The sequence below is a fragment of the Panthera leo genome, chromosome C1 (assembly GCF_018350215.1).
Source record: "Panthera leo isolate Ple1 chromosome C1, P.leo_Ple1_pat1.1, whole genome shotgun sequence".
Classification (NCBI taxonomy): Eukaryota; Metazoa; Chordata; class Mammalia; order Carnivora; family Felidae; genus Panthera; species Panthera leo.
This window is the reverse complement of record NC_056686.1, coordinates 57,904,487-57,919,755: the sequence shown is the minus strand read 5'-3', so window position 1 is coordinate 57,919,755 and position 15,269 is coordinate 57,904,487. Positions and strand designations below refer to the sequence as shown.

Here is a 15,269-nt window from a genome sequence, read left to right as displayed (position 1 = left end):
TTGAATAGATTTGGAAGAAGATGGGAGGTGAAAACCTGAATGGCAGGGAAGGATAAAGAGACCCCAGTTCCCACAGTTATTTATTTATTTGCCGAGGAATGGAGGTGGCAATAAAGTTTAAGAAAGAAGAGATTTGAGAGAAGCAGCTGTCAGTGTAAACGGGACTTCGAAAAGATAAAACGAGTTAAGGAAGACTTAAAGGATGTTTTTGCTAACTACCCCACTTCAAGTTCCCCACAACTTTAGTTATTTGGTCCAGACTTCAGATTTACGTTTCTTCAGAATTTGACGATGGGTCGAGTTTGGCCATGAACTAGTCCAAGGATATTCCATTTACACAATTATTATTTGCCATCCTTTAGCGTCCATTCCTTGCTTGAAACTCTGACACCTGTTTGTAACTCATTTATCTAACAAAAATCTGACTTCCTTTCACCCCGTTTGCCGAATAGCCTGTTTTCCAAGGTCAGGCCCTAAACTGTTGTCTTTTCTGACACCCCAACGCGAAAATTTTTCTCTTATTTATTTTGTTTAGTTTAGTTTTTTGTTTTCAACCCAGCTCCCAATTGTTTATCGTCCCCCCCACCTCCCCCCGCGTTGATCTCTTTGGAGCCAGGAGTGGCGTCTTAGAAATCTAGTAGCTCAGTGTACGATACAAAGTAGATGCTTAGTAAATGTTGATTGAGTATCTTGTGCAACATCTTACTGACATCACATCCTGTGTGCAGTGGCGTCAGTTTGCATTACTCTGCTGGAGACCCAGAGGTCTGAGGGTTTCAGTCATTGTTTACAAACTGCATCGGATATCTCAAACACAAGTTAAGGTTTTACACCGCCCATCAGAAGCGCCAATTGTCAGGTCCTAAACTAGGGGCGGAGCTCGGTTACTCTCCGGGACTAGACGGTGCGAGGGAGGGAGCGGCCAGCTCACTTATCGCGGTGTTTCCTCCCTCCTCCCGCGGGAGCTCTCGCGAGAGAAGTCAGGGTAAGATGGCCGTGCCCTGTTTTCCGGCGTGAGGTAGTGGCGGCGGCTGCGGCAGCGGGGACAGGGATCCTGGTGTCTTGGGCACCTGAGCTCTAGCTCCCCCCAGCGAGCGCGCGTCCCTTCGTGCCTAGGCGAGAGCCGGCTCTTCTCCCTCCAGGAGATGCGTTTGTCCCGGGCTCGGGGGCACCCTGAGAGTTCATGCTGCGCTGGAGGATCCTGGCCACCGCTCTAATCGCCTTGCGCCGCCGCAGCGCCAGCTCCGTCGCGGGCGGTGAGCCTCCCGGATCCCCTCTCTGCCCCTGGCGGCGATGACCGGGGAGAAGATCCGCTCACTGCGGAGAGACCACAAGCCCAGCAAAGAAGAGGGGGACCTGCTGGAACCCGGGGATGAGGAAGCGGCGGCTACCCTAGGCGGCACCTTTACGGGAGGCAGGCTTGGGACAGGCGGCGGCGGCAAGGGCGGCAAAGCCTGTCATAAGATCTTCAGTAACCATCACCGCCGGCTGCAGCTGAAGACAGCTCCGGCCTCCTCCAACCCCCCTGGCGTCCCGGCCCTGCCGCTGCACGGTTCCTCCGTGACTACCACCTCCCAGTCCCCGGCTCTTCTAGCGGGCACCAACCCCATTGCTGTCGTCGCAGATGGAGGCAGTTGTCCCGCACACTACCCGGTACACGAGTGCGTCTTCAAGGGGGATGTGAGGAGACTGTCCTCTCTCATCCGCACGCACAATATCGGGCAGAAAGATAATCACGGTGAGGAGTGCTCGTCCCTCTCCACCTCTCCTTTCCCGAACGTAGGGTGTGCCTTCCCAGGCCTCTGGAATCCTAGGCTCCTCTCCAACAGACCTTTCTTTCCTCTCCTTTGCTCGTCATCCGGGCCAAATGCCTGTAAATCATGACCGTTTCAGTAATAGCATGCCAGTGGTCAGGGGATTGATGCTTGTGGGTGCAAAGGAATGTTTCCTCCTTGCCCACTTCAAAGTTTCCTCTGAGAAGCTGTTTTGTCTATTTTTGAGACAGGCCTTCAATGTATTGATTTTTTACAAAGAAATTGAAAATTGCCCCATGTCCAACCTGGCCTTCCTATGTTTATGTAACTGTGTTTCTTTTCTTTCTCTCCCCTTCTCACCTGGGGATCTCGAATTTTGTACATATAAAATGGCCCACCTCCCTTTCATTATTCAGGTACAGATCCCAACTTGACTGCAACTGGTTGTGATTTCTACCTGCCCCCAGGTTGTCTGTTTCTTTTTCTCTGCTTTCAGGAAACTTAGTTTGATACAAAGTGTCTACACTTTGCATTTAAGATGGGATATAGAATGCTTTGGTTTCTAACAGCCAAAATGTAGAAAGTTGTTGGCATTTGATACCTAGAGTAAGTAAAGTGACTTAAGTAGCTAAAATTTTGGAGTAGAGTTTTGAGTGTTTTGCTTGTTTTACATAATTGCTAATAATGTTTCATCTTGATGACTGTGACTAAAAATAGTACTACAGGTTTTCATAGTAACTTCATCATAACCTATATGGCAAAATAGAGTATCATTTATTATTCAAGGACTGTATTTCTACTTTCTGTCGTAACTCATCAGCTGAACTTTTTGTTTTTTTAATTTGAAAAATGTGATGTAATTGAGTTGACTTCCAAGCAGCAATACATTTATTAATGAAAACACGTCAACACTGACATTTTCAACATTTAATAAGCCATTTTAAATTGAGTAGTTGACAAATACCATTTATAGCTTTGCTTTTAACTGAACATGACTATTGTATACATTCATTTAAGACACACTCAACTCTGTTTAAAATAATATATAACACATTAATGAAATGCTTGCCTGAGGAATAAGCTCCCTTAATTCCAGTGGACTCTAGGCTTCGTATGTGAAATTAGGGCAAAAATTTAGATTAAAAAAATAAGATTTCTATTGGTTGTATAATTCTCTAACAGTTGCACTTGTATCTGAATTTCCAGTATTGTTTTTTTAAAATAGTTGCCTTTTTTAAAATGTTTATTTTTGAGAGAGAGACAGAGTGCGGGGCGGGAGGCAGAGGCAGAGAGAGAGGGAGACACAGAACCCGAAGTAGGCTCCAGGCTCTGAGCTGTCATTACAGAGCCGGATTTGGGGCTTGAACTCATGAACTGCAACATCATGACCTGAGCCGAAGTCGGATGCATCACCAACTGAGCCACCCAGGCACCCCTGAATTTCCAATATTGTAATAATATCACTGTCATTGATCATAATTCAAATCCTCAAAAAAGTACCTGAAAGCTGCACCCAGTTTTTCATTCCTACATTTATTCAATCATTTTACTGTTATTGCAACAAGCATAATATTGTTTGTTGATGGTAATGAAGTAATTAGAATCCTAAATCCCTTATACTCTTGTCCTTAGTCTACTGAACTTCTCTTTTTACATTGCTTTGATGTACCAAATGTTTGCATTGAACTTAGCTGCCCTTGTATTGTTGGTATTTCTGATGACTGTAACCAGTGGTTCACATATCTATAGAAAGTGTAATTTTTCCCCCTTCAATATATATTTTCATCTCTCACCATGAAGTCAATTAGGAAGAGTAGCTTATATTTAATGTGCTACTTCTTTAGTCCCTTTTCTTTCTGTAGCTGCATAATTTCCCCATTACATTACATGACTTTTATTCCTGATATTTTACTAACCTGGATATTTATTTAGATTTTAAGTATATTTTTTCCTTCATATTACAAAAGATAAACACTTTTAAAATCACCAAACAAATGCAAGCTGTATATTATATTTGGATTGTTGTAACATGATAAGTGCATAGCAGATTCATACACTCATGCAGGTGCATAGCAGAGCCATGCAGTCATACCACATCATACCACATAGTTAGTTTTATATTCACCAGAGAGATACCTTCTACAACATGATGATGATGATGATGATGATGATCCTCATCATAGATACAATTTACTGAGTGTGTCAGCACTATGCTAAATGTTACCTATGTTATCACATTTAATTTGCACAATAACCTTGCAAAGCAGATTCTTTTATCCTTATTTTAAAGGTGAAAAAAGTGAAGCCTAGAGATACAAGGAAACTTTGCTAAAGTTGCATACTTGGTATAAATTGCAAAGCTGGGAACTGAACTAATAGCTAGGACTCCAAAGTCCATGGTCAGCCTGGGTAAATATTTCTGTTAGTCAGGACCCACTATACTGTACAGAAGTAAATTCTAGTAATGTGTAATGTGGAAATTTACAACAAAGTTCTTTAATATGTATTTTCTCATTTAGTCCTTATAGTAGACTTCTGGAGAGATTTTGCCATTGGACAATTTCAGAGTTGCTATAGAGCCCAAACCGGTCACTCTTGTTTGTTCTGTTTCCTTTTTATGTAATGGCACAAATAAATGGGCTACCTCATCCACATGATAGCCCTTTAGATCTTTGACAAGAGCTGTCATGTTCTTATCTTTAAGTTAAACATTCCTAACTTCTGCATCCATTCTTCATTTGGCAAGGATTATAAAGTGCTTAGATGGTCCCTGAAACATTAAATACTAGATATGTGTGTTAAATAAGTAAATGAAAATCTTAATCATTGTCTTTTGGTAAAACTCAGTTTGTTAATTCTTCCCTTTGAGGATGGTGCTAAGAACTAACCTTAGTGTTAGAGCTATAGTAGCCTCATAAGCAAAGACAAAAAGGAGAGCATATTTGTTGCTTTAAGCAATGTATGTTTAGAGCTGAACAGTGTGCCAGTGTGTACTAAAAAGCACACATTAAGTAATGCAGTGCAAGAGTATGTTAATTTTTTAATATTGCTTTTTCTCAAGTGATTGGCGGTCTCTCCATGCTGTCCCTTCTTACAGTTTTTTTTTTTTAACCTAAAATAGGACTTTACATTTATTAAATCATACTTTGTTCGTTTTGATCCTTTATTCTATCTAGCTGGAAAGCTTACTGTGCCCTAATCTGGTCATTTAGCTCACTGTTCATTAGCTCTTTCAGTTTCCAGTGATGTCTTATTCGATAAACTTTTTAAAATGTGTTTTTGTGTATTTTTGTGTATTTACAAATTACTGACTTGAATAGGAGCAAGGATTGAACTTTTTCTTTTGTGGTAAAATGTTCGTTGAGTATGAGTTGCTTTTTCTGAGTCATCAGTTATCTTGAGGAATACTGTCTTTGGATCCAAACGAATCTTTGGAAATATAAGTTAAATACAGTAATAGCTATAACATCGTGAGTATACTGTGTTCACATATGCCAAATGATTGTGACTCATTGTATATTTAGTAAAGTTTTGGGAGGGTGGGAAAAAAGATACACTACATTAAATGTTCACAAATTTATTTTTATTAATTTTTTTTAAGTTTATATATTTATTTTGAGAGAGAGAGAAAGTGCAAGTGGGAGACGGGCAGAGAGAGACGAATGTAAGAATCCCAAGCAGGCTCTGTGCTGTCAGTGCAGAGCCCAATGTGGCGCTTGATCTCACAAACCATGAGATCATGACCTGAGCCGAAATCAAGAGTTGGACACTTAACTGACTGAGCCATCCAGGCGCCCCTAATATACACAAATTTATTAAACTTTATATCCTTAGTATATCTTTAGTTATAAACTATTTTTTCTTTAGTATGGAATAAAGTTTAAGTCTAAGCCTCTCTTCACATTGTAAAAAATTTTCTGAATTACTTTTTGACATTGGTAGTTAAAGCATCATGGTGAAATGCTATTTTTTAGTTGATGGTAATGATTTTTACTTCTTTAGCACTTTCAGAATTGAGAATGCTTATGAAGCATATAGAAGACTTGATTTTGACTGCACTTCTCATTTGTTAAACTTGTAATTTTGTTTTTTCCCTTGAGTTAAATATCCTCAGAGGTAAATTATTTTCCTTTGGACATTAATCAGAAGCTCTTAGGTACCAGAGTGATTGAAATCCTTGATATACGAATTGATTAAACCAGCTTTTCCTAGATGTGAAAAATTCCTGATATATTCTGAGAAATTTGGCAGTTTCTGCTGCCTGTAATTACATTGCCTGGCATGTGACAAGCCATCTTCTATATACAGTTAATTTTCATTTAAAAAAAAAAAATTTTTTTAACGTTTATTTATTTTTGAGACAGAGACAGAACATGAACGGGGGAGGGTCCGAGAGAGGGAGAAACAGAATCTGAAACAGGCTCCAGGCTCCGAGCTGTCAGCAAGAGCCCGACGCGGGGCTCAAACTCATGGACCGCGAGATCGTGACCTGAGCCGAAGTCGGCTGCTCAACCGACTGAGCCACCCAGGCGCCCCTTAATTTTCATTTTTAATGAGTTGTAATGTAATCTTTGTGTAGCTATTACACACAGTGATTGGAGATTTCAAATGTAAGTTAAATCTCAACTGAGAGTATTGCTGCCAATGCTGGAAACTCAAGGGAATGGTAATGAAATGGTTAACATGTGTAACCTCTCTGCCCAGTGGCTGGCAGATTTCTTCAGACAGGGTTTTATTTATTTATATTTTTACTTCTTTTTTTTTAATTTTATTTTTTATTTTTTAAAATTTACATCCCAATTAGCATATAGTGAAACAGTGATTTCAGGAGTAGATTCCTTAATACCCCTTATCCATTTAGCCCATCCCCCCTCCCACAACCCCTCCAGTAACCCTCTGTTCTCCATATTGATGAGTCTCTTCTGTTTTGTCCCCCTCCCTGTTTTTATATTATTTTTCTTTCCCTTCCCTTATGTTCATCTGTTTTGTCTCTTAAAGTCCTCATGTGAATAAAGTCATATGATTTTTGTCTTTCTCTAATTTCACTTAGCATAATACCGTCCAGTTCCATCCACGTAGTTGCAAATGGCAACATTTCATTCTTTTTGATTGCCGAGTAATACTCCATTGTCTATATATACCACTTCTTTATCTATTTATCCATCGATGGACATTTGGGTTCTTTCCATACTTTGGAAAGTAGTTGATAGTTGAAAGATTGTTGATTAGTGCTGCTATAAACATGGAGGTGCATGTGTCCCTTTGAAACAGCCAACCTGTATCCCGTGGATAAATGCCTAGTAGTGCAATTGCTGGGTTGTAGGGTAGTTCTACTTTTAGCTTTTTGAGGAACCTCCATACTGTCTTCCAGAGTGGCTGCACCAGCTTGCATTCCCACCAACAATGCAAAAGAGATCCTCTTTCTCCGCATCCTCGCCAACATCTGTTGTTGCCTGAGTTGTTAATGTTAGCCATTCTGACAGGTGTGAGGTGGTATCTCACTGTGGTTTTGATTTGTATTTCCCTGATGATGAGTGACGTTGAGCATTTTTTCTTTTTTTTTTTTTTTAATTTTAATTTTTTAATTTTTTTAATTTTTTTTATTTATTTTTTAATATATGAAATTTACTGTCAAATTGGTTTCCATACAACACCCAGTGCTCTTCCCAAAAGGTGCCCTCCTCAATACCCATCACCCACCCTACCCTCCCTCCCACCCCCCATCAACCCTCAGTTTGTTCTCAGTTTTTAACAGTCTCTTATGCTTTGGCTCTCTCCCACTCTAACCTCTTTTTTTTTTTTTTTTCCCTTCCCCTCCCCCATGGGTTTCTGTTACGTTTCTCAGGATCCACATAAGAGTGAAACCATATGGTATCTGTCTTCCTCTGTATGGCTTATTTCACTTAGCATCACACTCTCCAGTTCCATCCACGTTGCTACAAAAGGCCATATTTCATTTTTTCTCATTGCCACGTAGTATTCCATTGTGTATATAAACCACAATTTCTTTCTCAATTCATCAGTTGATGGACATTTAGGCTCTTTCCATAATTTGGCTATTGTTGAGAGTGCTGCTATAAACATTGGGGTACAAGTGCCCCTATGCATCAGTACTCCCGTATCCCTTGGATAAATTCCTAGCAGTGCTATTGCTGGGTCATAGGGTAGGTCTATTTTTAATTTTCTGAGGAACCTTCACACTGCTTTCCAGAGTGGCTGCACCAATTTGCATTCCCACCAACAGTGCAAGAGGGTTCCCGTTTCTCCACATCCTCTCCAGCATCTATAGTCTCCTGATTTCTTCATTTTGGCCACTCTGACTGGCGTGAGGTGATATCTGAGTGTGGTTTTGATTTGTATTTCCCTGATGAGGAGCAACGTTGAACATCTTTTCAGGTGCCTGTTGGCCATCCGGATGTCTTCTTTAGAGAAGTGTCTATTCATGTTTTCTGCCCATTTCTTCACTGGGTTATTTGTTTTTCGGGTGTGGAGTTTGGTGAGCTCTTTATAGATTTTGGATACTAGCCCTTTGTCCGATATGTCATTTGCAAATATCTTTTCCCATTCCGTTGGTTGCCTTTTAGTTTTGTTGGTTGTTTCCTTTGCTGTGCAGAAGCTTTTTATCTTCATAAAGTCCCAGTAATTCACTTTTGCTTTTAATTCCCTTGCCTTTGGGGATGTGCCGAGTAAGAGATTGCTATGGCTGAGGTCAGAGAGGTCTTTTCCTGCTTTCTCCTCTAAGGTTTTGATGGTTTCCTGTCTCACATTCAGGTCCTTTATCCATTTTGAGTTTATTTTTGTGAATGGTGTGAGAAAGTGGTCTAGTTTCAACCTTCTGCATGTTGCTGTCCAGTTGTCCCAGCACCATTTGTTAAAGAGACTGTCTTTTTTCCATTGGATGTTCTTTCCTGCTTTGTCAAAGATGAGTTGGCCATACGTTTGTGGGTCTAGTTCTGGGGTTTCTATTCTATTCCATTGGTCTATGTGTCTGTTTGTATGCCAATACCATGCTGTCTTGATGATTACAGCTTTGTAGTAGAGGCTAAAGTCTGGGATTGTGATGCCTCCTGCTTTGGTCTTCTTCAAAATTACTTTGGCTATTCGGGGCCTTTTGTGGTTCCATATGAATTTTAGGATTGCTTGTTCTAGTTTCGAGAAGAATGCTGGTGCAATTTTGATTGGGATTGCATTGAATGTGTAGATAGCTTTGGGTAGTATTGACATTTTGACAATATTTATTCTTCCAATCCATGAGCAGGGAATGTCTTTCCATTTCTTTATATCTTCTTCAATTACCTGCATAAGCTTTCTATAGTTTTCAGCATACAGATCTTTTACATCTTTGGTTAGATTTATTCCTAGGTATTTTATGCTTCTTGGTGCAATTGTGAATGGGATCAGTTTCTTTATTTGTCTTTCTGTTGCTTCATTGTTAGTGTATAAGAATGCAACTGATTTCTGTACATTGATTTTGTATCCTGCAACTTTGCTGAATTCATGTATCAGTTCTAGCAGACTTTTGGTGGAGTCTATCGGATTTTCCATGTATAATATCATGTCATCTGCAAAAAGCGAAAGCTTGACTTCATCTTTGCCAATTTTGATGCCTTTGATTTCCTTTTGTTGTCTGATTGCTGATGCTAGAACTTCCAGCACTATGTTAAACAACAGCGGTGAGAGTGGACATCCCTGTCGTGTTCTTGATCTCAGGGAAAAAGCTCTCAGTTTTTCCCCGTTGAGGATGATGTTAGCTGTGGGCTTTTCATAAATAGCTTTTATGATCTTTAAGTATGTTCCTTCTATCCCGACTTTCTCAAGGGTTTTTAGTAAGAAAGAGTGCTGGATTTTGTCAAAGGCCTTTTCTGCATCGATTGACAGGATCATATGGTTCTTCTCTTTTTTTTGTTAATGTGATGTATCACGTTGATCGATTTGTGAATGTTGAACCAGCCCTGCATCCCAGGAATGAATCCTACTTGATCATGGTGAATAATTCTTTTTATATGCCGTTGAATTCGATTTGCTAGTATCTTATTGAGAATTTTTGCATCCATATTCATCAGGGATATTGGCCTGTAGTTCTCTTTTTTTACTGGGTCTCTGTCTGGTTTAGGAATCAAAGTAATACTGGCTTCATAGAATGAGTCTGGAAGTTTTCCTTCCCTTTCTATTTCTTGGAATAGCTTGAGAAGGATAGGTATTATCTCTGCTTTAAACGTCTGGTAGAACTCCCCTGGGAAGCCATCTGGTCCTGGACTCTTATTTGTTGGGAGATTTTTGATAACCGATTCAATTTCTTCGCTGGTTATGGGTCTGTTCAAGCTTTCTATTTCCTCCTGATTGAGTTTTGGAAGAGTGTGGGTGTTTAGAAATTTGTCCATTTCTTCCAGGTTGTCCAATTTGTTGGCATATAATTTTTCGTAGTATTCCCTGATAATTGTTTGTATCTCTGAGGGATTGGTTGTAATAATCCCATTTTCATTCATGATTTTATCTATTTGGGTCATCTCCCTTTTCTTTTTGAGAAGCCTGGCTAGAGGTTTGTCAATTTTGTTTATTTTTTCAAAAAACCAACTCTTGGTTTCGTTGATCTGCTCTACAGTTTTTTTAGATTCTATATTGTTTATTTCTGCTCTGATCTTTATTATTTCTCTTCTTCTGCTGGGTTTAGGCTGCCTTTGCTGTTCTGCTTCTATTTCCTTTAGGTGTGCTGTTAGATTTTGTATTTGGGATTTTTCTTGTTTCTTGAGATAGGCCTGGATTGCAATGTATTTTCCTCTCAGGACTGCCTTCGCTGTGTCCCAAAGCGTTTGGATTGTTGTATTTTCCTTTTCGTTTGTTTCCATATATTTTTTAATTTCTTCTCTAATTGCCTGGTTGACCCACTCATTCGTTAGTAGGGTGTTCTTTAACCTCCATGCTTTTGGAGGTTTTCCAGACTTTTTCCTGTGGTTGATTTCAAGCTTCATAGCATTGTGGTCTGAAAGTATGCATGGTATAATTTCAATTCTTGTAAACTTATGAAGGGCTGTTTTGTGACCCAGTATATGATCTATCTTGGAGAATGTTCCATGTGCACTCGAGAAGAAAGTATATTCTGTTGCTTTGGGATGCAGAGTTCTAAATATATCTGTCAAGTCCATCTGATCCAATGTATCATTCAGGGCCCTTGTTTCTTTATTGACCGTGTGTCTAGATGATCTATCCATTTCTGTAAGTGGCGTGTTAAAGTCCCGTGCAATGACCACATTCTTATCAATAAGGTTGCTTATGTTTATGAGTAATTGTTTTATGTATCTGGGGGCTCCGGTATTCGGCGCATAGACATTTATAATTGTTAGCTCTTCCTGATGGATAGACCCTGTAATTATTATATAATGCCCTTCTTCATCCCTTGTTACAGCGTTTAATTTAAAGTCTAGTTTGTCTGATATAAGTATGGCTACTCCAGCTTTCTTTTGGCTTCCAGTAGCATGATAAATAGTTCTCCGTCCCCTCACTCTCAATCTAAAGGTGTCCTCAGATCTAAAATGAGTCTCTTGTAGACACGTTGAGCATTTTTTCATGTGTTGGTTGGCCATCTGGATGTCTTCTTTGGAGAAGTGTCTATTCATCAGATAGGGATTTTAAAACATCAGAAAGATTAAAAACATATGTTTGGGAATTGAGGCAATAGGATAATTTGATGCCTGTATGGTGTGTTTGTTTTGGTTTATTCTATATAAATCTTTAAATTTCATTTTGATATTATTTTCTCTGCTTTGTTTTTGTCACTAAAATCTTTATGATGGGTGATGCAAGAAAATATTGCATTTTATGTCTGTTTGAGAAGAGGTGACTATAAAGCTACACTTGGCTTTCAAAAAAATTTTAGAATTAAGTGTTAGATGAACAGTTTTAGCCAAGAAGGTTAAAATGCTGGCACATCTTTAAAAGAACAGCAATAACTTTGTATTTTTCTCCTGTGTTTTGTGGTGTTTTCTGGACTTTGTTTTTGAAAGGCAAACCTCAGTGTCTCTTAGAAAAAAAAAGTGAAGTACTTTTTGGAGGCCCAAGATAATTCATTAAAGCGTCATGTACCTTCACTTGGCATGAAGGTGGAGGGGCAGTGAAATCTGTCATTTCACTGATCTGTCAGGGTTGATTCAGTTGATCTTCATGTGTATGTGAATATGACCTTCCTCTTATCTCTCTTCCCCCATATGCATCTCCCAACAGCGTAGGACTGTCCTTGGGTTAAGTGGCTATGTTTGTTGACGGCATTGTTATAAGTATTAGAATGTGACTTGATACTTAGAATTGTTACGTGAACACATCTGCAGAGCTACCTCATAAGAGGGTAGAACGAGTCCTCTTCTCCCCTTTCCTGTACTGAACTATAATAGGAGCAGGAATCCCTGACCTTTCAGCTTTGGCAAAAAAAAAGGAAGCAGAAATGAGCAGTTATTTCATGTTGTGTCCTTTGCATCCTCAATAAGGTAGGAGAATTCTGGAGGAGTCCTTGAAGAATTGAATTCTAGGCAGTCTGTCCCAAGTTAATGTCATTCTTAAGTCATAGAAATCTAATGTGGAGTATAATATAATTGTCAGGATGCTTTGGATTCTAGAAAATGAACATAGTTCTTTAAAAATTGAGTGAGGGCTGGGTAGTCAAACAACATGTTCCTGTTCATATACTATTTATTTCATTGGGGGACAGATGGAACCTTAGTTTTATTAGAGCAAGACTGATATTGCTGAGGGTAGGAAAAAGAAAAAAGGTCTTCTTTCTGTTTGAAGATTATGAATGGTGTTTGTTATCAGGATATATTAGGTTTAACTGTATGGCTTGGTTGAATTTCATCTGTTCTTGAGCCTGCTACTCTTGTTGAAACCTCAAAGATGATCTGCAAAACTAGGAGGCCATCTCTATATTTGGAATTAGATCTTAGTTTGAGGCCACACTTCTCTACAAAGAGGTTTTTATGAAATTCTATTTGCTTGACTACTGAAATAAGAAGATATAATAATATCTACCCCTTGGGTGGGGTATTGTAGTCTTGAATGGGAGACTGCATTTGAAACTGTTTTTAACTCTGAAGGCTCATTTAATAGTAATACCCATTGATACCAATATCTTACTCTCGGTTTTCATGTTAAGTGTCTTCCAGCAGAAGACATTCTTGTTCCTGAGGTTTAGATAGTACTTCAGTTGAGGTTTTTATCTGATACTTGAATTTATACTGTCAGTCTTCTAAAGGGTTAGGTTTATTTGACTCTCATAGAAGTCATCTTTGATCTACTGGTGTAGTGTGTTTTGATTCTTGGCTGTAAGTATTTATCAGGCATGTTAATGCATGTGCTCTCTTACTCAGTACTATACTGAATTCTGTAAAACCACCTATATGCTGTGTTGAATATCCTCTTTAGCACATATATCCTTTGATTGGCTTTCATAGAGAATCATGTGGAAACCTGCATTGTTCTGTGATTGAATGCTTTTTGGAAAGTTAAAACCAGATTTTAACACCATTCTTTTTTTTTTTTTTTTAATTTTTAACGTTTATTCATTTATGAGAGACAGAGAGCACAAGCAGGGTAGGGGCAGAGAGAGAGGGAAACACAGAATTGAAGCAGGCTCCAGGCTCTGAGCTGTCAGCACAGAGCCTGACACGGGGCTCGAACTCACAAGCTGTGAGATCATGACCTGAGCTGAAGTTGGATGCCCAACTGACTGAGCCACCCAGGCGCTCCGATTTTAGCACCATTCTAACGATTCTTTATAATTATTTATTTTTTCTTCTCTTTGTTCATTCTTTACTTCATTTAACAGATACATACTGAGCTCCTACTATGTGACAGTATTTTAGGTGCAGGGGTTGCAGCAGTACCTAAAGAAAATTAGGGAGCAGATATCTGGCAGAACAGTTTCAGATCGAGAATAACAAACATAAAAGCCCCATGTTCAAAGGGGTAGAAGGAAGGCCAACTGTGACTGGTACAGGGGAGAGTGGTAGGAGATAGGAGACTTGAGAGGTAGTAGAGGGGGTTAAGCCTGTGGAGCTTTTGTAGACCAAAAGGATTTTGGCTTTTACTCTGAGTAAATAGGAAGTGAGGATTTTGAGCAGAGAAGTAACACAATCTGATTTTAAAAGGCTCCATCTGCTGCTATATGAAGCAAAACTTGGATGGGCAAGGGTCAGTTTAACATGCTATTGTAACTAGGGGTAGCTGTGGAAATAAGGAAAAAATAGACCTGGTTTGTAGTCTAATATTATGTGTGTGTGAGTTTTAGTAGTATAGTACTGTTTATGAGAGAAAATACAGGAATTCCCCCTTTTTAATGCTTGCTCGGATGGGATTTGAAGGTGTCTAGAAGCTGGAGCTTCCTGTTTTCTCCCTAATTAGGGAGCGGGTGAAATCAAAACTATTTTTGTAATAATACCAAGTCATTGCTGCCTTTTTCACTGTGCTGACACTTTTGCTGATGTCACAAAAGCAGTGGTGGGTAAAGTTATCAGAACCTGAGTATGAATCAAAGACCAAACTTGCTGGTATTTACTGTGTAGTCACATAATGCGTATGCCACATATTCGAGTTAAAAAAAAAAAAAGCTGGTTTCACTTAATGTCTTTGTTGAAGCTGTAGAAATGATTAATCAAGTCTTAATCTTGAGTACATATCTTTTTGATATTCTTTGTGACATAATACAGATTTTTCATGATGCTCTTCTGCATACTGAAGAGAAAATAAGGGAAAACATTTGTATAGTTCTTTGAGTTGTAAGCCAAACTAGCAGCTTTTGTCATAGAACACCATTTTTACTTGAAAGAACAGCTTCCAGACAAACTATGGTTTTTCCAATTTAGATACTTGGCAGACACTTTTCTGGAAAGTGAATGAAGTTAGCCTGTGACTTCACAGAAGACAATTGGTAGTATTTATTGCCAATGAAGAAATTCAGACTTTGGATCAAAAATTACAATTTGGGAAACTTGTCTTTGTCACTTTAAGTTTGACAGTTTTCCAGGATCCAAATGCTTTTTTGGTTGGATTGATGGTATTTTGATTTTTTTTTCTTTGTATAATGAAATATGTTGATATTTGGAAGATCTGCGTAACTCAATCAACTGGTATTTTTCAGATGATCAGAGCATGATGTTTCAAAATCATGTAAAAGATCCATTTAAAGTACAAGAGAAACCAATGGGTTTCAGTATAACTCAATGCAAAAAGTTTATTGATACAGTTTTAGATTTCACATTGCAGCTAACCTTTAAGACATGACTACTTACTGGGGTGTCTGGGTGGCTCAGTTGGTAAAGCATCCGACTTTGGCTTAGGTCATGATCTCACAGTTTGTGAGTTTGAGGCCCGCATTGGGCTCTGTGCTGACAGCTCAGAGCCTGGAGCCTGTTTTGGATTCTGTGTCTCCCTATCTCTCTGTCCCTCCCCTGCTCTTGCTCTGTCTCTCTCTCTCAAAAATAAATAAATATTTAAAAAAAAAAAGAAAAAAAAAAAAAAAAGAAATGACCA

General features: G+C 39.0%; 1 protein-coding gene across 2 annotated transcripts in view; it reads left to right on the top strand.

Annotated features, from left to right (window-relative positions):
• Positions 1-771: 771 nt before the first annotated feature.
• Positions 772-15,269, top strand: part of ANKRD13C (ankyrin repeat domain 13C) — a 90,641-nt gene continuing 76,143 nt past the window's right edge. The window contains exon 1 of one of the 2 annotated variants that reach the window (XM_042952145.1): positions 772-1,738. In XM_042952145.1, the coding sequence (XP_042808079.1) occupies positions 1,294-1,738 (445 nt within the window). In that variant the 5' untranslated portion in view covers positions 772-1,293. The remainder of the gene's footprint in view (positions 1,739-15,269) is intronic. The other variant, XM_042952146.1, reaches the window with a different exon arrangement.